General features: G+C 33.9%; 3 protein-coding genes and 1 long non-coding RNA gene across 4 annotated transcripts; 3 read left to right on the forward strand and 1 right to left on the reverse strand.

The window, feature by feature from the left end:
* Positions 1–1,742, forward strand: LOC105165780 (Thioesterase superfamily protein). Its single transcript, XM_011084907.3, has 3 exons — positions 1–249; positions 383–526; positions 1,453–1,742. Exons 1-3 carry the CDS (start codon positions 76–78, stop codon positions 1,594–1,596), a joined length of 462 nt encoding a protein of 153 aa, XP_011083209.1. The 5' UTR covers positions 1–75; the 3' UTR covers positions 1,597–1,742.
* Positions 1,743–2,000: 258 nt separating this feature from the next.
* Positions 2,001–7,354, reverse strand: LOC105165867 (calcium-dependent protein kinase SK5). Its single transcript, XM_011085028.3, has 7 exons — positions 6,569–7,354; positions 5,585–5,728; positions 5,321–5,473; positions 5,095–5,210; positions 3,188–3,355; positions 2,854–3,078; positions 2,001–2,414 (listed from the first exon to the last, which is right to left on the reverse strand). Exons 1-7 carry the CDS (start codon positions 7,215–7,217, stop codon positions 2,274–2,276), a joined length of 1,596 nt encoding a protein of 531 aa, XP_011083330.3. The 5' UTR covers positions 7,218–7,354; the 3' UTR covers positions 2,001–2,273.
* Positions 7,355–11,968: 4,614 nt separating this feature from the next.
* On the forward strand, positions 11,969–21,638 carry LOC148787622 (uncharacterized). The gene is made up of 11 exons (XM_088882249.1): positions 11,969–12,064; positions 12,225–12,292; positions 12,478–12,643; positions 18,510–18,955; positions 19,038–19,349; positions 19,440–19,539; positions 19,623–20,405; positions 20,821–20,975; positions 21,077–21,200; positions 21,304–21,518; positions 21,629–21,638. The coding sequence occupies exons 1-11, from the start codon at positions 11,969–11,971 to the stop codon at positions 21,636–21,638; spliced, it is 2,475 nt and encodes an 824-aa protein (XP_088738375.1).
* A 93-nt stretch (positions 21,639–21,731) lies between these two features.
* Positions 21,732–22,488, forward strand: LOC148787623 (uncharacterized). Its single transcript, XR_016066235.1, has 2 exons — positions 21,732–21,840; positions 21,948–22,488. It is a non-coding gene; the product is annotated as an uncharacterized LOC148787623 (long non-coding RNA).
* Positions 22,489–23,043: the final 555 nt, after the last annotated feature.

The raw sequence follows: 23,043 nt of genomic DNA on the forward strand, positions 1-23,043 counted from the left end.
TCCATTTCACTATCTCAGTTTCTTCGGCTGTGGGGGAGGAACACACAGTTCCATCAATCAGAATTTGGGAAAAGAATGGATTTCGATACAGTGAAGAGGTTGGTGGAGAAAGAAGGCGGCGATTATGAATTCACGGTGGACTCCATGCCTCCAAGGTTTATAGAGCCGATAGTGATGCAAGGCCTCAAGATCGATCACATCGAACGGGGCCTCGTTGTTTGCTCCTTCACTGTCCCCCCTCGCCTCCTGGTTTGTATTTCATTTGTTCGAAAGAGGAAAAACAAACCCAATTCTTCAATTTCTGTTTTTGCTTGCTCAATTTGGGATTGGATTAACTGATTGATTGGTTGGTTGTTGCGGCTGCTGAACTCACTAACTGAAGAATACTGGGAATACGTTACACGGCGGAGCCACGGCGGCGCTGGTGGACATAGTGGGGTCAGCTGTTATTTTCACGATGGGAGCTCCGACAACAGGTGTCTCCGTGGAGATCAACGTTTCATACTTGAGTGGCGCTGATGTTGGTGTAAGCTTCTTTTGTGCCCACTTCTTTTCATTTATGTTCGCTTCATTCTTAGAAGTTCTGCCATTTCGAGTTATATTTTGCGTATCTGTTGCTTCTTTTTTTGGTTGTGGGGTTATTTTGGGTGTAGTAGTGAAAGGGATGGATACCTGTCTCTGAGTGTAAACCAAGTTTAGTGATGAAGTAGTTCCAAAAAGGTGGCTCCTTTTCCAGTTTCATGCTCAAAATTGCCCTTCTAAGCTCCATCAGGTTATTCAGAAAGCCATTATCAACTTCCCTAGTTTATGAAGATAGTGGTAGCTAGAGTCTGAGGCTTGTTCATCAGGCCTTTTACATAGAAGAAGTATTTAAGTATACTTCACCTGTTTCTCCACAATGCAAAACTTTTGGAAACTACACTAAGCTGTGCCTGTGGTTTTCTTGTGGGGTGCCTTCTGGCAATTCCAAAATGGGTTAGAATTAGTTTGGTTGTGAATGCGCCTCATGGACGATAGCTTAAAAGTATTATTTGATCATTCACTTAAGACTATAGCAAGAACGAAGTCATTTGATGATTCGATTGAGACTATAGCAAGTCTTATTCGTGCACATGCATTGTTGTTTGCTTGTCTTTTGCGGCATCTGATTGCCCGTGATTGCCTTATTAATGTACCATTTTTGTAATGAGCTTGGCATTGTCCTGGTGATGTTATTGTTTGTTGTAATAGACTCTGAGCTCTAAATAGCGAGTAGGATTTGTGTTACTTCTCCTCTTGATGTCTTGCTCTGCCCCATCTTAGTACTTTGTTACTTGGGATTTGCTCATTGTCCTGAAACATGTTCTTTTGGGGCTTATGATTTGGTTATATTTGTTTTCGTAGCATCTCCACTGCTTGGCCAATCAGAATCATCAACAAACGTTGTTGACTTGTATCCATTACTTGTTTCAGGAGGAAATTGAGATAGAATCCAAGGCATTACGTGTTGGAAAGGCTCTTGCTGTTGTCAGTGTGGACTTCAGAAGTAAAAAGACCGGAAAACTTATTGCTCAGGGGCGTCACACAAAGTACCTAGTTCTCCCTAGCAAGATGTAAAAACCTTGTAATCTATGTACCTTGATTGAAGCATCTACTTCTGTACAAGGAAAAGTGAGTATCTTTCGGGGTAAAAGTGGCTTTAGAAGAAACTGGGGAATTTCTCAGCTACATTAAGTGAAAGTTTCAATAATGTTTACTACATAGCCAATATGCCTCAGTATGCATTTACTCGTACTATTATTTGCATCGATAAATCCCTATGCAAGACAAGTTTAAGTGATACGCAATTCACCAAGATTTAGAACAACAGAAACAATATTAACTGTTGAATATCATCATAACAGTACTAGCACACATTGAAAATCTGCAATTTACTATGTAATTTTGCAATCCCCTCGAGAAGGCTATTAATCTTAAACATTTAGGCACTGTTATGTTTCTAATGTTATGCACAGTAAATATTTTTCTTCAGAAAAGTTTCAGACAACTTTGGCAGCAATAGACAAATAAGATTCAGTATATTCGATACATGCAAGCACCATAATGTTTTGCAAGTCTAATCAAGAACTTTAAGTTTGTCATATCCCTTTGGTAAGAGTTTCAGAGAAGAGCTTAAGGGGCCTACTGACCAAAATGGCAACATGGTTGTTAAGGGGAGAGCAACTATGGACGAAGTAGAGGAGAAACAAAGTTAGATGATCCAAAGGAGAAGAGTTGGACCGAATTAGCTCGTATCAGTTATCTCCTTTACTTTCTGTGATCCCTAGTCCTAGAGCTTGCCCCAAGTTTATAGTTTTCCTCATAGTTCTCCTCCCAACTCCTCCATTTCCTTTTCTCATCATTGCCGCGAATTCCCCATAATCTATCTGTCCATCCTGCAATAAAGCAATGAGACAGAAATCAGTGCAAACAAGCAGGCAAACCAGCACGTGTTCTACGTTGGTAACTAAGGAGAAAACATCAAATTTACATATCTAAGTATAGACACATTTCTTGATTCATATCACAAGGTTACACCATCAATCAGCTGACAGATTTCAATATTCACCCCCAAAGAGGGCATTCATCAGTTCAGTCACCTAATGCAGGATCCCGTATTACTAATGGAGATGCCACATCAACTAAATGGTATGTACTTCATTTCTAGAATGTGGGAGGACTAGCATAGTCCTAAACTCTAACAAAGTGACAAAAAAACTTAAACCAAACTAACAACAGAACGTAAGTCGAGCTATCTACAACTTACTCGAGCATTCGTCTTATCCGTAGCTACCTGATTTTTCTGAAAAGAAAAACATGCATTAGAGAACTTACGTTATCTTGGTCAATCTCTCTGATCATTTCATCGAGATGAAGCTCGCTCAAACCAAATTCTTTGCAGGCTTGTTGAAGCTCATCGATGGTTATGTAACCACTACCATCTTTATCAAAGAAAGAGAAGGCTGAAACCAGATTCTCCTCCCTTTCTAACTTGTTCAAGTGCACAGTAGCTGCAAGAAACTCCCCATAATCTATTGTCCCACTGTTATCAATGTCAGCCTGCCAGTATTGAGAAAGCACTTGATGATGAGCTGAATGAGAAGGCAATAGGCATTTGTGTGATTTTAAGTACCAGCAAGTAAACATGGTAAACTAGAAAATTTCTTACAGCATCCATAAGATCCTTTATTTCAGACTCCATCAGTTCAGAACCCACTCGCCTTAAACCTTCTTTGAGTTCATCGAAAGTTATGGTTCCGCTATTGTCAGTGTCTATCATTTTGAACAACTCTTTCAGACCACCAATTTCCTCTTCAGATAATCTCTCTGCAATGACCTACAAACAAAGAACAATTTTCCAGTCACACAGCAAGTTGACAGGTAACAACTAGGATGATTTTATATAAGTAGGAACATATGAAATGAAATTAAGATACATCTCAAAGCGGCAGCGCCATTAATGCAATTATTCAAGCAAGAAATGAAGCTTGATAATCAAATTTGTCAAAGTTTGAGTTAACTTACGTCCCCTATATAAAAATAGATAGTTGAATTCCATTTCAGTCTTTAACAGCCGAATTTGGGAAGTTCATGAAAAAGGTGGCTACATAAAACTATACAAAAGCTAGAAAGGATGGAAAGACCCAAAATCTAGAATTAGTGTCTTCACTGTGGTCCAACTACTGACAGATAGCATACTCTAGTGTATACCACTTCCCATTGACTAGAAAACCCCTTTGTACACTCTGGCCAATGAAGATACATATTTAGATGTCATCATTTCAACTATTGCATTAAACTCACTGAGTTAGCCAACACATGCTTCAAATTCTTTTTATGCGAGCAAGAATCAACGGGCTAAAAGGGTAGAATATGAAGCAGTGGTTAAAAGTTTTTCCAACTTCGTTATGCGTATTATCTAAAGTTGAGCAACCCGAGTTTGTTTCCCTGCTACTATGAAAAGCATTAGTTTCCACATCAAAAAAGCTTACTATTTTACAGACCTTTTCCTCAGGTTTTTAGCGAGTTTAAAATTTCCATGGAAACTGGAGTGGTTTGGAAATGGTCAAGAAACTTACCTGAAGGGCAATGGTTGTTATTCTGTCTCAATAGTTCGATAACATAATCAATTGACATCAAGGTATAAGGTGCATCGGTCATTAGAACTAGTCCGACCCTCCAGTTAATTCGAGAATTGGTCCACTGCAACTGTTGACTAAAGAGGTCGTTTGATTACATAGCAGAATATAAGATTAAAAATGAATCGTGCCAGGTCAAAACTTGGTGGAGCTAAGCTGGAGCACGATTTAACTCAGTTTATTAGCTTAATCAACTTTATGTGTTCATGTTATAGCTTTTAGTATGAATAAAGTATTATGAAACATTTAAATCTTTTGGTATGAATAAAGTATTATGAAACATTTAAATCCTGACAAAAAGACTCTCATGGACGTGATACAACTCCCAGCATTAAGAGACATTACAAACTTATGTTTGTTCTGGCATCTTACATTCCACTTATAGTTTACATTCTTATTGAAACTGTTTTACTTAGGCTTTTAGGTTCTAGGAACTAGTTACAGCCCCATGAGATAAGTGTCAAGTACTATATGTAACCAATTAGAAACTTATGTTGGTCTAATGTCTTACGACTTACATTCTACTTTTGGTTTAGATTATTCTTGAAACTGATTTTGATGACTTTCAATTATCAAATATCATGGCTATCCAAGAATGAGTTTTACTAGTTCTGCAGATAAACCACATGACATGTCCAAATCAGATTCTCCAACTTTTGGCATGTTATATGTCAGACACTTGGATCCAAAGAAAAGTAAAGCAACATAGCATGTGCTACTACAGCTTGCTAAACACAGAAATAAGAAAATAATAATAACTGATTTACATGGATAACAATACAAAATGTAGAATAACCTCTGCATGATCTTGATCTATAATAAGTTCAGCTAGCTTCTTCAACACTCTGGTGGATGCATGATTAAGTCACGGTGCTTCAGTAAGCTACCTACTATAAATGCTAACCAGAAACTCATAAAGCACAAATAAAGTCCTTACACGTAAAGCCATCTTCTTAAGTTTGTTCATCGCTGAGAACTGCTTGAGGCGCGACAAAACTGCAGAATCAAGAGGCTTATCAGGGGCCATTGTATCATCAACGATCCAGGGGTGACCTGATCAGAAAAAGAAAAGTTAACAATCAGTTTGAATTTGGTTAAATGCAAAGATCTATCAATTTAATGTGGTGGACTGACTTAAATCTTATTCTCATGAACTTTCTTACACAATACTTCGTGTGCTGTTAATCTTGTCTTAGGATTTCTATCCAGCATCTTTGTGATCAAATCCTTGGCAACATCTGAAATCCCAGGCCATGGTTCTGAATCAAAATCCAATTTACCTCGTAATATCTGACGGAAAATTCCCATCTCAGTTTCTGGAGTCAAAAGAAGTGAAAAACACTAGAAATCTTAGGTATCAGCAGAAGAACTGCATCTCAAGAAGATCCTAATCAGGAAACGGATGAATAAATTGGGCAAGAAGATACCAGCCCAGAAAGGTGGAACACCACTGAGTAAAATATATAAAATAACTCCAGCACTCCATACATCAGCCTCTGGTCCATAATGCTTGCGCAAAACTTCTGGTGCAACATAGTAAGGACTTCCCACTACATCACTGAAAGTTTCATCTGAAAGGCAATAAATATGAGACAACCAAATCCGAATTAGAAACAATGAGTTCAAATTACAAGCCCCGATGCTAGGCAAGGACCACTAATACAACAAGTGAATTGTATAAACCACTAAAGTCAGATAATGCTTGGCTTTGAGAAAGACGGATTAGGAGAACTCTCATGGTCCCTTCAGTGAATAAGAATATCTAATCAGGATAAATCTAAAAATCTCAAAGCATGTACAGAATCCCCAAATATCAAAGACCAAATAATCTTCAAATGTTGAATTTCATAACCACTCTAGCCAGCAGCCTGGCAGCGTTGCAAATGCAGATAATCTTGAGTTATATGAAAGTTAGGAAACAAAATGCTTTAAAACAAATGAGAAACTTGGGGGCGATGAATAAGAAAAATGCTTCCCGTCCGACATACTAATGAAAGAAAAAACAATGACCACCAAGAAATTGTGACCAAATAAAGAGTCAAAAGTAATGCTAGTGGGCAAGAACAGGGCAATCAGGACACAACATTACCGAAGCAAATAAGCTACATGATTCTCTAGGCAATTATCATGATAATGGCATGAAATTAATGTCAAAAATTGATATTTGAACAGGTTCCAGCGTACTGCAACAAGTGAAGCCTACAAATTAATACTAATAGCATGATCATAAAGAAAATATTTAGAGCTGGGCAATCCAATTTAAAACAAAAGACAAATAGGCAAATAAAGATAGTAACCCCAGAAAAATTAAATCAATATGAAAACATCCAAACCACCCAATTCAAAATACATATCAGAACTTATGATCTTCTTTTCCTTTCACAAGAATTGGTAGGATTTTTTCGAGAAACCTGGCTTGTAGAAGACAGAGAGGCCAAAATCAGTAGCCTTGAGAGCAGCATCTTCATCAGCACCAATAAATAAGAAGTTCTCAGGTTTCAAATCCCTATGCATGACTCCTAAAGAATGACAAGCCTCCACCACTCCAACAATAGTCTTTATCAACTTAGCAGCTTCTTTTTCACTATAATGCCCTTTCTGAACAATCCTATCAAAGAGCTCCCCACCAGCACACAACTCCATCACTATGTGCACAAACAAAGCATCCTCATAAGTACCCTTTATTCTGACAACATTAGGGTGTTCAGACAAATGGTGCATTATCTGAATCTCCCTCCACACATCCTCGTAATCCTCCAGGCAAATCAGTTTCTTTTTTGGTATAGACTTACAGGCATAAGGAATGCCGCTTGATTTCTCCGTGCAAAGAAAGGTGATCCCAAACTGGCCTTGACCAAGCTTCTTGCCAATGGAGTAAAGACTCTTGAGAGCTGGCGTTCTGTAGGGAAGGACCCATGTAGGTTTCTGTGGATACTGTGTGAAAAAAGTTGGTTTCTTGATCTCTGATTTGGGTTTTTGCGCTTCATCTTGGTTTTGATCTTCATTTTGATTGGTGGGTTTATGGTTGTGTGATGATGGGGTTGGAGTTGACGAGGACATGGTTGATGATGGTCTTTTGGGTGTGAATCTTGAATTGGGTTTGAGGGGTGAAGAAGAGAGGAGAGAATTAAGAGTGAAAAAGATTGAAACTTTTTTCTTTATTGTAGCAAATTGTTGCCTAGATTTTCTCTATCTAGATTCACTCCATTTAATTATTATTTCTCTTCTTGATTCTCTGTCTGCCCAAAACTATTCTTACATTTTTCTCGTGATGATTTTTCACTGCTTAAACTTTATTACATAGTTTGTACTATGTCCCTGCTTTCTTCTTACATACATGATTCTTAAAATTTCCAGGAATATTTATAAATTAGCATTAACAATTGTTGTATACAGTTTCTGCGAGTATATAAAGAAGAAGTGTGATCTGATACGAAAAAAAAAATTATGAAAAGACATAATCATAATGTGAGAGAATGAAAAGGAAAGAATCATATGAGAATAACAAAAACGCAGCAAGACGAGAAAGAAAAAATATAAATAGTAATTATGAATTTATTAAAAATATAAAAATTATTATTTTAACCAATTTTTTTTTTTTTTGGATGGAAAAAATAAATTAAAGCATAAATTTATTTATTTAAAAAATTAGTACCACAATTTAGGGTTTAACTCTCTTGAAAATGGATTTCTACATTAATAACAACATCCTCCTATTCAATCTTCATTTGCTCAATAAAATATTGCAAGGAGCATGATCTTGAATTCAAGTGGTATTGAGAAAAAAATTAAATACTAAGATGGTGATAGTTTAATCTAAAACAAATTAGATCAGAATTTTTACTCTCATTTAATAAGAGAATTGACTTTGATTGAGGAAAAATAATTAAAAGTTGGGATTAATTACACTTAAACCTTTTCTATAAGTGTGAAATTACACTTTTTTTTAAAAAAGTTTTAAAATTACACTTACACCCCTTTTAAAAAATCACCGTTTACATCTGACCCCGTTTTTTTGTTAGACTTTGGAAGGAAAATACTGATCTTAACAAAATATATATATATAATTTTTTAATATTACCTCTAATTCGACATTCCACTGTAATATTTTATATACTTATAATGGAGTAAAATATATCACATATAAATTGAAAAACTATTATTATAATAAAATATTGCTCACAAACTATATTCATTTGATAGAAATATTATAGTGAAGGTTAAATGAGAAATAAAATTAAAAATTTATACAATTTTATTGATGACGTCAATATTTTCCATCCAAACTCTAATGAAAAGGGGCCATGTATAAACGAAAATTTTTTGGAGGGAGTGTAGTATAATTTTAAAAAAAGAATAAGAAAAATATAATTTAAGTATAGGTGTTTAGCTAATAATAATGAATAGCTTTGTCATAATGCCCCAATTAGTTGATTTTTTACAATAATTGTATGATTTTTGACAATAATTGTACGAATAATAATAAAGCCCACAATATGAGACCTTTTCTTACAATTAAAATATGAAATTATTTGATAAATCAAAATTGTATTAAGAAAACAAGGAAAAATGTGAAGTGAGTTGAGAATATTAGGTAGCTGGAAATGAATTCAAAAAGTCTAAGTGCTGTTTCATAATCTCTGAATGGCTGTCTGAAAAACATAGAATAAAGTACTAAAATTATTGATTTGGTCATCTGACATGCAAATTGTGTCTGTGGCCGCATAATAATAATTTGGTAAAAATATAAGCAATCTCTCTAATATTATAAATAAGTATATTATTCTATTTAGGAAAAAGAATAGTAATCTACTTTTATGCATTTTTTAAAGTAAAATAATTTATCTTGCTAAATTTAATAAAATGAAGTAATTTACCTTTCTATCTAAGGAGATAAATTACTTCATTTAAAAATTACAAAGAGATATTATTATTTTTGTAGCACCCTCTATCGCTACTACGACTATATCTTTCTTAAGCATCATACTTGAAGTAACCCCTGTATCTATATATGTAAATATGTACACGTAATCCCAACGTCATAACAAGCATAATCAACCCACAACATTATATATCTACATATCAAACACCACAAGGTAATCCATACACAAGTAATTCCCACACTTTTAAGTCCTTTTTATACAACCAAAATGTGATTTGTATTGTAACTGGCAATGAGGAAAAAACTGCGTACTGGCCCGACCTGACAGAATATAGCGTTTGGACTTAATTTTCGACAGGTGGATACCTCAAGGTCTATTCCTGAAAAAAATGTTAGCAAAGGAATGAGTTTGCAACTCAATAAGTAAATAACTAGTCCTATCTACATATGTATGTCAAATACAGCCCAAACAAGATAAGTAGACAACATGTATAGAATATAGTCAATTTAATTCCAACATAATCAGCTTTATTACACCACACAGCTAACTAGCAATAAAGCAATCAATTCAACTCCTTTTTTTCCTAGGTTGCTTACTAAAAGTTATTATATTTTTTCCGTCAACTCAATCTCACCCTTATATAAGTTCAAGTGAATCCTCTTGACAGCTGACTCATATCACAGCTCTTTCAATTCACATCATAGCTTTTTTATTACGCATCATAACTCTTTTCATAAGACATCTTTTTTATATCATTTCAGAGCTCTTTTCATTTCATTTCTTTCTCATATCGCATCAGAACTCTTTCAGTTCATTTCGCATTACAGGCTTTCAATAACATCAAAAAGTATTCACATCACAATTATATTCAATTTCCACCACTCCCTCATTTTCACATATCATCCTTCTTGTAAGCAACTAGTAATGTAAAATCATATATCGATATACTCTTATTTTCAGACACCCACAACGCATCATACAACAAATATAATATTTCAATGTATTTTCTCATTTCACGTACACCATATCGTCAATCAAATTAAATCATCCACCCCTCATATATTTTCAGATAAATCAGCTTCAGCATGAATTACGAATTTATATAACAGTAATACCAAAAATAAAGGGAACATATATAGATAATACTAATTATTTACTTACCTCGACCTTACAATGCTTTTATATACTCAATAAATAATGGTTCAATCCTTTCACTTTGCTCCGTATCCTATAATGAGTTATAACGCATATAATTAATATATCGATAATATCATAGTTTTTAAAATACAATATTAAATATTATTCGCACAATTTTTAATAATTCTTTAATATTTCATTTCTATTGAAATATAAATCTTTGTTCTTGTTCTTCTTAATAATTAGACACTCTAAACTTCATAAAAAAACTTATAATTTATAATTTAATTCGTAGAGATTCATTTAACCATACCCCTTATATATTTATAACTATCGTTTTTAATAACATCCCTAAATTAAATTATCATTAAAAACCTCATTTTTCCTCTTTAATAACATAATATTTCTTAAATATAATTTTCAAAATATTTCAATGAATCTCCTATCAATCCCTCGTACTGTATAATTTAATTAAGCAACAATACGTAGAATTGCGTATTTAGTTAATAATTCCGATGGAGTTGTATAAATTAGCTATAGTAATATTTAAATTTAATAAATTTAATAATCTAATAAACCAACGGTATTATTTTTATATCCGAGTGATATTTATTTCGACACTAATTTAAATAGTCAAATTCATAAAATATTTCAATTAAATAGTACATCACTCTATATAAATAATATTTAATAAATAGATCAATTAAATAATATAATTATATAAATTAATACAAATTTCGTACCTTTGTTTTTCTCGCCGAGAGAGGAATTGCAATTTCCCAAATGTGTGTTTGTTTGTGTGTTGTGTTTGCATGGAGAAAAAGAAAGAGAGGTGAGGCGGTGGGGGTTTGTGGCCCCACCTCCCACTCTCAGTCTCTCTCTCTCTCTCTCTTCTCTCTTAATATATATATATATATATTAATATTATATATATTTATTTAATTAAAATTTCTCAAAATACCCATTACGTCCTTTCTAAATTTTCTTAATTAATATAAGTTACTCTTAAATATTATAATAAAGTTCAATTTAATCTGTTCAAATTTTATTATATTCTAATTATGACCTATAATTTATTTATTAATCAATTAAATTTCATAAAGATTTTTATCAATTAATCCTAAAATTATATATTATAATCTTTGGGGCGTCACAATTTTTTTATAAAAAAATAATTTATTTATTTATAATATTTCGGGAGTAAATTAGATTAAACTCAATAATACTAAGAGTTAAAAAGACAAACAATGCAGAAATATAACTTTACACTCCTTGTTATCTTAACCAAAGCCACGCCCAACACTGCCCATTCCCCATAGTTCCCCAAGGCCCAAACACACACACACACTTATTTCCACTTTGCTTTAACTTGACTATTGCCGCAGGGGGTGGCGATTTATCATCCATGGTGTTGGCTTAGCATCCATAAGCTAGTGCAAAAATGTCAAAAACAAATAGAAGGAGGGTGTAGACATAATTTCTTGAATCAATGTAGAGGTTTACAGTGGAGCTGGATGATTTTCCAGCAGTTCAAGGCTCCATAGGTTCATGCAAACCAGCAACTCTAACTCTACACTCTGATTTACTGAATGCACATAGGTTCCAGCTTTAGCTTTAAACTTGTAATGGATTTCTTCAACCTTCTTTCGCCCTCCCCTCAAGTTGGACTTGGGGACATGTCCAACTATAACTTGGCCCTAGTAGAGCCTTTGTGAAAATATCAGCCAACTATAACTTGGAGGGAACATGAGATCGAATGATAAAACCTGCCTTATACTTATCCCTTACAAGATGACAATCAATTTCTATGATGTGAAGGGCTGCTTGATTGTCACAAAGGAAAGGAATAGGAGTAGGAACTTGCACTTGAAGATGCTACAGCAAATTGTAGATTCAAGACAATTCACAAGTTGTTGAGCCCATGCTCCTGTATTCTGCCTTTGTTGTTGACCTAGTAACTATGTTTTGTTTCTTGGTTTTCCAAGAAATAAAGGTTAGTCCAAGAGAAATACAATATGCTTTAAGAGATCTTCTTATATCAATGTAGGTTGCCCAGTCTACATCAAAATATGCAGTTAAAGAATGTGGTTCTCCTTTTGGATGGAAAACTCCTTTGTTTTTAAGATATATGACTAGATGCATGGCAGGATCTCAGTGTTGTCAGCGTGGATGTTGCATAAATTGACTTAGCTACTGTGAGGCATAAGAGATGTCTGGTCTTGTAAAGCGCAGATGTAGAAGCCTGCCTATCAACCTTCTGCAAGCTTCTGGTTGAGTTATTTGATTCCCTGCATCTACAGCAAATTTGATTTCAGAAGGCAAGGAAGTGAAAGCTGTCTTGGCATTGGAAAGTCTAGAATCAATCACAATGTCCTTGATGTATTTGGACTAGTAATTGCAATCCCATTTGAAGGCCTAGTTGTCTCCAATCCAGAAAAGTATTTTGCAACTCCAAGGTCTTTGATGGTAAACAATTTATTTAAGTAGTGCTTCACCTCTTTGATTATATCTTCTGAAGGCCCTGCAATAAGAATATCGTCTACATATATAAGCAAAGAAAAAAATTCTTCATCTAAGAAACCATGGAGGAATGCATTGTTGATGTTCATCTGATGGACGTGTGAGTTTAAGCCTATTGCTATTGCAAGGAGTGTTCTAACTGTCATAGCCTTTGCAACTAGTGAAAAACTATCCACATAATCAATCCCTGCTATTTGGTTGTAGCCTTTGGGTGCAAATCTAGCTTTGTGCCATCTTCCTTCAATTTCAACCTGTAAACCTATCTGCAGCCCATAGCCCTTTTACCTTGAGGGAATGGCACGAATCCTGGTTTTATTCTTCTGCAAGTGTTCCAGCTCAAGTGACATTGGCTTCCTCCAATCAGTATCTTGATTTTCTTGAGCACAATTTCTTTGTTCTTGCACATTAGTAAGAGAAGCAAGAAAAGATGTGTGTTATGGTGCAAATGAGCTAGTTGTAGTCAAGTTATCATTTTCACTAATGCAGACAAAATCTTGCATCCAAACAGGTTTTGTACTTGTTCTAGAAGACCTTCTAAGGTTCTATATCATCATCTTGAGAAGGAGTGACTGCCATTCTTGAGTTACTTCAAACTAATGATTAACAGGCTATGTTTTAAGTCTATAGGATCACAACCTAGAGGATCCTGATCTAGATAATGTATTTAGCAGGATGAGAGCAAGTAATATGGTCTGTTTGTTGTCCAAAATAAAGGGACTTTATCCTCATGAAACATTACATCCTTAGATACCATAATAGTGTTTCTAGTTAAATCATAAAATTTATATCCTTTTTGCCCATAATAGTCCAAGAAAACAAATTTTGTTGCTCCAACATCAAACTTTGATATGTGGGGAAGGGTGTTGGTAAAAGACAACCAAAGACCTTAAGATGTACATAGTCAACAGGTTCGTTGTGCAAAGTTTCATAAGGAGTTTCCAATGCAAAACATGTGTTGGTAATATATTGATAATGTAAGTAGCTGCAAGAGTATCTTCAGTCCAAAACCTTTTAGGCAAGCAAGATTGAAACATCAAGAACCTAGATACTTTTCACAATCCAGTTTTGTTGGGGTGTATAAACATAGGGATTTCTGATGCCAAATCCATTCTTGCCTAAAGAAGTCTTGACATTGTATTCCTACAATTCAGAATCATTATCAGTTCTAAAGATTTTAATCCTTTTATCAAATTGATTTTGTACCATTTTATGAAAAGATATAGGTAAGGGTACCATTGAACATATGTCATCAAATAGGTCCGGGGACATATGTTGTGAACATCTACAAGGGTTAACATGTAAGTGCAATTTGATATTGAATCCCGATTATAAGGACCCCAAATGTCTACATATATAAGATCAATTACACTGGTAGAATATGAGTCACTAATAGGGAAAGAAACCTCTTGTTGCTTAGCCCGTGAGTAGATTTCATACAAGCCTAACTTTGTATTTATTATTCCTGAGAGCTGTAATGCTATTCATTACATTGGTTGATGCATGGCCTTGCCACTTATGTCAAACATCAACGTCTATTGTGCTAACATTTAAACCTATATCGGTAGAGCATATACAATTGAATGGTTTCTTTCTTGAAAGAATGATCACTAAGTACATATAGCTTTTCTACAACTATCCCTACTGCCAAAAACACTCTTAGTCTTGTGGTCCTACAAGATGAAACAAGAAGGGAAGAATTTAAACCTGATGTTTGAAAATACACACAGTTTATTGATAGATAACATGTTAAATCTCAAACTAGGCACATGCAGTACACGAGTAAGATTCAAACTCTTAGATAAAGTAATATCCCCTATGTTCTCTATAGTGTTTGGATCCATCAGCATGGTGTATGAAATTATTTTATTTGTCATCAGTTAAAGAGTAAAAAAGGTGTAAATTATTGCACATATGAGCAGTTGCCCCACTGTCAATTATCCAAGTTGAGTTAGATAGTGAAAGCAAGATAGACCTAAAAAGTCATCAAAGTCCACACAGTTTGGATCATTTATCATAGGTGTTTTCACCTTTAGAAACCTCTGCAGTTCAGGCCTAACGAGGTCTTAAATGGCATGTTGACCTAAAGCATTCTGTGCTAACTCCTCAGCCTCTAATGCACTCAAAACCCTATTGGTATTGACAAACCCCTTCTTTCTTTTCTCCACAAGTATTTTGCACCAATCAGGGTATTCATGTATTTCAAAGTAAACTTCCTTTGAATGCCAAGTTTACCACAATGTCCACAAATTTTATCCTTTTTATCCAAGGCATTTTTCCTTTTCTAGAAGGGGTTTTACCAGCCAGTTTCTTGAAATCTTCCCCTCTAACCAACATAGCTACATTTTGCAAGGCATTTGATGAACATGCAGTCACTTCTCTTCGTTTTTCTATGCATTCGACCATGGAGTAAGCTTTACTAACACTAGGTAGGGGGTCCATCATGAGCATCTGAGTTTTAACATGATCAAAAGAATCCCCTAAACTTATCAAAGACTGCATAAAATGGTCTGCCTGTGTTAGACTTGCAACTGCCTTGGAAGCACCATAGCTACATATTGGTGTAAGGATCAGATATTCTAGTTCATCCCATAGCCTCTTAATTTTGATAAAGTAAACAGAGATTGTTATAGTGCCTTGAGAGATTGAAGAGATTTCTCTCCTCAATTAGTAGATCATTGGCTCATTGCTCTCACCAAAGTGGACCTCTAATTCTAGTCAAGGTTCCGTAGCCATACTTGTGTACAAGACAACTTCTACTATTTCTTTTGAATAGAGTTTAAGATCCAAGAGGTTACTGTTGGAATAGGTGATCAAAAATAAATTAGACTGGTTGTTTGCCTTCGCCAATCTTTATCGAATAATATTGAATGGGGTTTCAATGTCACAATGAAACCCCCACAGACCAAAAGGTGAAACCTGTAGAGTTGGGCTGCACATAGGTTTGGCAGCTATTGAACCAACTCCTGAGGGTTGGTTTGAAATGTTCCAAGTCGAGAACTTTGAGACAGGGCATCGGGGTCCTATAGAAATTTGCACTAAGTATTGTAGCTATGCGTCAGCAGGAGACGTAGGTCGTTTGTGCAGTTTTAGTGGGCTAGTTGGCAAGGTAATCGATTGACTGAACTACTCACAAGAACCGTCATATAAAAGCCTCTGAAAGCTTGGTTGGTATGACTGGATTCTGATAGCACGAGATTAGTTCTCGAACTTGAGGAATCACGACAGTCATGTGCATGCAAGGTTGTATCTTGGATATGGCAAACGGTGTCTATATCGTAAACCATGGTCATAATAAGTCTTATCTAGTGTAGTCGGAGTATGTAACGAGGACGGTGGATTTCAAGAGAAGATCTATTCCTGTCAGTATATGAAAGAGAGTTCTCCTATGCGCTTTGAGATAGTTTAGACTTTAAAAATCTTTGGCCAAAGCGATTGATCGATCAAGGATACGTTTCTTAGATCTGATCAGTAGAATAAACTACATATGAAAATTAGAGAGGCTTTATCTTACATGTTGGTTGTAGATGAACTTCCATTTAAAATGGTTGAGAATTTCGGATTTAGACATTTCATGTCTGTGGCTTGTCCAATGTTTGTTATTCCATCAAGAAGGACAATAACAAAAGATATTTTCCATATGTATGTGAATGAAAGAGCAAAATTGAAGTTATTTATTAAAAATTATGCTCAAAGGGTTTGTATCACTACAAACACTTAGACATCTATTTAGAAAGTCAATTACATGTGTCTCACTGCTCATTTTATTGATGATGATTCGAATTTATATAAGAGAATTTAAAATTTTTGTCCAATTAGCGGACACAAAAGTGAAGAAGTAAGTAAGAGGTGTTGACAAATGTTTGTTTGAATGGGGTATTGATAGGATTTTTACAACTATTGTTGATAATGCATCTTTTAATGCTGGGGCTATGATTTACTTAAAAAAAAAGCTTGAAAATTGGGGTCAAAACATTTTAGGTGGAAAATATATACACATGAGGTGTATGACACATATAATTAACCTTGTGGTTTAGGATGATTTGAAATGGAAGAATGAGCACGGGGCTATCTCTCGTATTAGAGGAGCAGTTAGGTATGTGAGATATATGATTAAATAGTCATATATCCAACTAAACAAATTAAATAGTCAAATAATATTTCTACATGATTAATTTATTCAAAATTATTTTTAAATATTGAAAATATTAATTTTTTAGGCACGGTAAAATTTAAACTGAATAGCATTAGAATAATATATGAAATTTTAATATATACTTCAAAAACTATATATATATATATGAAAGAATAAATATCATGAAATTTTAAATAAAAATTATCAATCTTATTAAATTAGAAATACTTTTGAAAATTTTAAAATGGGTGACTTTTAACTAATTAATTTTAGAAAAATTATATTTTTGGTCCCATATGTTAGGTCTTTTCAATTTAGCCTAATGTTACGATTTTCTCATATTACATCCCGTAAGTTGAAAGTTTTTTCACTACAAGAAAATAGGGTATCAGAGACCAAAATTTAGAGACGGAACAAAATCCGTCTTTATCAGAGACGGATTTAGAGACGGAACTCTTACATATGATAAATTATTAATAACTTTTATTTTAGAGACGGATTTAGAGACGGATTTATAATTTCGCGAAATTCCGTCTCTATTTCCGTCTCTGATACTGTTAAATTATTCCTTAAAAATCAAGATGGCTGCGAATTGGTTATTTCCGTCTCTGTTTCCGTAGCTAATTTTTTCTTTAATTTAGCCACGGAAATTTCCGTCTCTGATGGTCTAAATAGGAATTTTTTTATTTATTAAAATATTAAAACACAAAAATAAGAATTTTTATTTATGTAATAATAATTAAGTTGTAATTATATGAATTAATCTAAAAATAATAATAATAATAATAATAACAACAACAACAATAATAATGATGATGATGATAGTTGAATAATTATAATTATTATTTTATTTTATATATAATGAGATTAAAAAGTTTAATCAATAATTGCGATATCTTAAAATCCGGGCACCTGATTCATACGAAATTTAAATATATACAAGACTATGTCCATTAGATCATATCGGACGGTATGATTTAAAATCACATGGTCTGATTCAACGATACACCTTCTTGAATGATTACTCTTATGTTTCGAGTATGATATCTCGACATCCGTATATCCAATAAGTCTAAAACTTTACCAAATGTATTTTTTTATAAGTTTTATCATATCTAACGGTCTGATCTGAATTTTGATGGCCAGATTAACCCATGTTGTTCAACAATATATGATGATAGTTATATCAATGTTATACTAACATTTATAAATATATAAATTTTGCAGATTGTGAGCATATATTAATTTCAACTATATCTATGTAAAAATTTTATGATTTGATTATCATGATTTAAAATAATAATAATAATAATAATAATTATAACTATTATTATTATTATTATTATAGTAATACTAACAATAATAATAACAACAATAATAACAATAATACTAATAATAATAATAATAATAATAATAATAATAATAATAATAATTCTAATAATAATAACAGTAATAATAATAATAATAATAATACTAATAATAATAGTAATAATAATAAGAATAATAATAATATATTAATAATAATAATTATACAAAAAGTTAAAACTAAAAAACTGATATCTTTCTCTCTCTTTCTTCCTCGTTCTTTCTTCCTCGTTCTTTCTTTGTTTTCCATTCCTTCTCCTCTCTCATTTCTTCCTTCAAACCCATCTCCATTTCTTTCCCAAACCCATGTCTTAGAACCCCAACTCCAAACTCACGGCAACAAGGACGCAAGGTCGGCAACGAGAACACAGATTTGTACGGCTTTCATCTTTCTCCTCTCATTGCTCAAACATTGCTCGTTGTGTGAATGAAGAGGAATGCAAATTTTATGGGATAAAGAGTCATGACTGTCATGTGTTCATGCAGAAATTACTCCCAATTGCATTTAGAGATCTACTACCGAAACCTATTTGGGAAGCACTGACTGAACTCAGCAGTTTCTTTAAGGATCTATGCGCAACTATATTACGTGTGGAGCACATGCAAAAACTTGAGAAGAACATTGTTGAGATATTGTGTAAGTTAGAGAAAATTTTTCCCCCAAGCTTCTTTGATTCTATGGAACATCTACCAGTTCACCTTGCGTATGAAGCTAAAGTTGGTGGACCTGTACAATATCGATGGATGTATCCATTTGAGAGGTAATTTTTTTAAGTTCAATTATCTTATATAATTAGAAAATATAAGTTATCTTGTGTAAATTAAAAGTTTAACAAATTTTAGGTTTCTATACCATTTGAAGAAAAAGGTTGGAAATCGAGCTCGAGTTGAAGCATCAATTGTTGAAGCGTATATGATTGAAGAAGTCTCAACATTTTGCTCTTCATATTTTGAACCACATGTAAAATCCAGATTAAATCAGGTTCCACGAAATGATGATGGAGGAATGATAGATTCTTGTGAAAGTCTATTTTCTACACATCCTGGACGACCACTTGGTAATAGAATTGCAATTAGATATCTGGATGAGGATGAGATGAAGGCTGCACATAGATATGTCTTGATGAATTATGAGAAGATTGATCCATTCTTGCAGTGAGTGATCTAACTCGTGCATTATGTCTTCACAAATGTTTCTTATGACTTGTGTTTATAATTAACATATGATCATCACAAATTCTGTAGGAAATTTGATGAAGAAAATAGAAAACAATTTCCAACAATAACTGACATGGAACTTGAAACATTGCGGGATACAGATTTTTCTCGGTGGCTACTTGCTCATGTAAGTAATATATTACTTTCTAACAATGTATATATTAGCATATTAAAAATTATGTTATTTTATAAATTATTTTTTTTTCTTAGATTCGAGATACACGTAACGAAGTTGACGACCTCATAAAAAAGTTGGCTCATGGTCCAAGTCGACGTGTTTCTTGCTATAAAGGGTACTTTGTGAATGGATTCAAATTCCACACTTTGGAGTACGGGCATTCTAAAGCAACATCAAATTATGGTGTATGTGTTTTGGGGAGTACCTACAATGAATATGAAGTGGATTATTATGGATTTCTAGAAGAAATTATAGAATTGGAGTATTATGGGATAAGACGTGGGGTTGTCTTGTTTAAGTGTCATTGGTACGACACTTCTGATAAAGGGCTTAAGTGGCACACATCGGGTCTTGTGGAAATTAACCATAAATTAAAATTAAAATCAAATGATCCTTTTATATTGGCTTCCCAAGCACAACAAGTCTACTTCACAAACTTTCCGAGCACCAAAAGAGAGAGACGTGATTGGTGGGCAGTATGCAAAGTAAAGGCTACCGGTAAATTTGACGTCCCATTAGCTGAAGGACAAGACGAGAATATTGAGCAAAGCATCGATATTGCTTTTCAAGAGGATGAGACATCTGATCCACACCAAATTTTGATTGAAACTGATCGAGATGAGATCAATATTGTTTCGGACGGTGTGGTAGAAGAAGTAGATGCAAATGAATTTGAGGGACTTCAACATGGTGTAGATTTCAATGAAGTCATAATAGAAGATGAAGATCATTGGGAAGGAGAAGAATTCGAACCAGAAGATGATGAGCAAGAAGAAGAATATGATTCAAATGAAAGTGATGAGGATATGGACACTGTACGTGTAATTTTATTTATTTAATTATTTCATTCTATCGCTTTATATGCATTTTATATCAGCATTGTTCATCATAATAATCTTAATCTTAAAACTCAATAGTTTTTTGTTTCTCTTTGACACAGGATGGTGACTAGAGGACGAGCCAGCGGACGTGGGCGAGGGCGGGGCAGGGGCCGGGGTAGAAGTTTGCAACTTCGAGATGAGAATGAGGAGTTAGTGGGAGATCACTTATCGCAACCTGAAGATAATCCTAGTGAAGAGGTGTGTGGACAAAGTATCTCATCTCGTATTCTTCCAAGAAGTTCGAACAGTGAAACGCAAGTAAGACAATTTTTCACTTTTGTTTTTTTTATATTATTTATTATGCATTAGATAATTTCTGTTATTGTTTTTTTTTTTTTTTTGGTTATAGGTTGGTGAAACAATACCTTCAAGACCTGAAAATGAACAAAATACAGGACAAAGTGAAGGTACTGTGTCACATGGACGTCGACAGGGACCTAATAGTGGAGTTCAGATCCCAGATCATCCAAGTAAAAGGACAAAAGTGACAGTGGTGAACAATCGGTAATTTCAAAGCTTCTAAAATTGAGCTTAATATATTCATAAATAATGTTAGCTCTATTTCTTAATTTTATATATTTTTTAAATTTATTCTGTCAAAATAGATTTATTGAAAGTGGTGTTACGCGAAACCTCACAAATGATATTAAAGGCATTTTCACTGAGGCATGGCCAAGATGGCACGCTGTGCCAAAAGCATCTAAAGATTTATTGTGGGAGAAATTCAAGGTAATAAATACTATTTATATTTAATTCAATTTATTCATTGCTAAATTATATAGACATGTTTTTGTAATTATTTAATGTGAGTTACTGTTTTGAAATGTGATAGTTGATGTATTGGTGGGATAATCTAACCGACGAGGAAATGAGGAAGGTGTGGAATGAAAATACGAGTGATCGATTCAAAGAGATGATGTACAAAGCTAAGCAAAAGGCACTGAATGATGCTCACAAACAGTTAGGTAGAGAGCCAGAGATGAGTGATATGATTGATAGAGGTCCTTATTGGTTGAATAATCAATTATGGAATGATCTAGTTCAGAAGTATTGGGCCTCAGAAGATTATTTAGGAAAATGTCGAACTGCCCAAAAAAATCGTTTGACTGAAAAATATGGTTCGATAACAAAACACACTGGTGGTTCTATTCCTGTAGGGGCACATAGGCAAAAATTGGTAAGTTTTAAGTATATATAAGTTTTTAGATATCTTTTATGCAATTTATTGACATGTGAATTAATATTGTTTTGTAAACTATAGGAAAAAGAACTTGGTAGAGAAGTGACTGATCTTGAGCTATTTCAAAGATGCCATAGAAAGAACAAAGGAATTGGGGAGTTTATCGACAACAAATCCAAAAGAATTAGTGTAAGTATAATTTGTCATTAGATTTAAATATTGGTTAGTATATGTATTCATTGAGAAATTTTATTAGACTTTTATTACATAAATGTTCCTTTTTATCTAATGTACAGGAAGAATACCTTGCAAAAACGGGTTGTACTGATGTTTCTTCACAGTCTTCTTTCGATATCTCAACTTGGTATGATATCACTGGAGGTCCTTCTAAAGGACGCTTATATGGATTTGGATGTAGCTCCTCATCTACAAGTTCAAGTTCAGTTAGTTCTACTGTTAAAGCATCTGACCAAAAGATTAATGAGTTAACAAAAGCTGTGGAGGATTTTTCAAGACGGGAACAAGAAAGTAGAAAGTTTTTTGAAAATGCTCTTGAAGAAGCTCGAAAGAGGGAGGAAGAGGCTCGGAAGAGGGAGGCAGACCTACAAGAATTAGTTCGAAAACTAATTCAAGATGTGGGATACACAAACCATCAATTTCCTGGTGGGTCTGGACAGAAGGAGCAACAATATTCCAGGAAAGATAATTAGTTTATTTTTTCTCTTTGTTGTTTATGACTTAGTGTATGTTGCTTTCGGTTGTACTTTGACTTATGTTTGTTGACTTGTGAGTGCAGACTTGATATTATTTGATAGATTTGGATGATGACATTAATTATATTAGTGGTGTTGTATTATGAGTATCTTTTTTGTTAATATTTGTTGTTCTTGTTTGGGAAATTAAAATTTTGGTATTGATGGAATGTATTTGATGATATAATGACCAGGATATTAATTTGGGTACAGAAATTAAAAAATATATTAAAAAAAAACCAAAAAAAATTAGAGACGGATTTGAGACGGAAAATTTGAAAAATTAGAGGCAGAAATAGAGACAGATTAGAGACGGAAATTTGTAATGTTTTAGAGACGGATTAGAGACCGAAAATTTTCTCCATTTTAGAGACGGAAAATAGCAAACAAATACTTTACCTTTAGAGACGAATTAGAGACGGAAAGTTCTTTTATTTATCGACGGAATCAGAGACGGATTGCCTACGGAAATCAGAGACGGATTACACTTCAACTTTCTTCTCCTTTGTCGACGGAATTAGCTACGGAATTTTCCGTCTCAGAATCAGAGACGGAATGTTTCCGTCGCTAATAATTTAGCCACGGGGCTTTCAGCCACGGACTTCGGCGACGGTTTTTTCCGTCGCTAATTTGCTTTAGA

The sequence above is a fragment of the Sesamum indicum genome, linkage group LG6, assembly GCF_026168435.1.
Source record: "Sesamum indicum cultivar Baizhima isolate 11 linkage group LG6, ASM2616843v1, whole genome shotgun sequence".
Lineage (NCBI taxonomy): Eukaryota > Viridiplantae > Streptophyta > Magnoliopsida > Lamiales > Pedaliaceae > Sesamum > Sesamum indicum.

Bases quoted from the DNA above. Each gene is read 5' to 3' on its own strand.
- LOC105165780 (XM_011084907.3), top strand. From the start codon at position 76: ATGGATTTCGATACAGTGAAGAGGTTGGTGGAGAAAGAAGGCGGCGAT. The intron at 250-382 runs GTTTGTATTTCA...CACTAACTGAAG, and splicing joins CTGTCCCCCCTCGCCTCCTG to AATACTGGGAATACGTTACA. The intron at 527-1,452 runs GTAAGCTTCTTT...TACTTGTTTCAG, and splicing joins TGAGTGGCGCTGATGTTGGT to GAGGAAATTGAGATAGAATC.
- LOC105165867 (XM_011085028.3), bottom strand. From the start codon at position 7,217: ATGTCCTCGTCAACTCCAACCCCATCATCACACAACCATAAACCCACC. The intron at 5,729-6,568 runs GTTTCTCGAAAA...ATTGCCTTTCAG, and splicing joins CTCTGTCTTCTACAAGCCAG to ATGAAACTTTCAGTGATGTA. The intron at 3,079-3,187 runs GTAAGAAATTTT...CAATACTGGCAG, and splicing joins TAAAGGATCTTATGGATGCT to GCTGACATTGATAACAGTGG.
- LOC148787622 (XM_088882249.1), top strand. From the start codon at position 11,969: ATGACAATCAATTTCTATGATGTGAAGGGCTGCTTGATTGTCACAAAG. The intron at 12,065-12,224 runs GTAGATTCAAGA...ATATCAATGTAG, and splicing joins TGAAGATGCTACAGCAAATT to GTTGCCCAGTCTACATCAAA. The intron at 19,540-19,622 runs GTAAGTAATATA...TTTTTTTCTTAG, and splicing joins CTCGGTGGCTACTTGCTCAT to ATTCGAGATACACGTAACGA.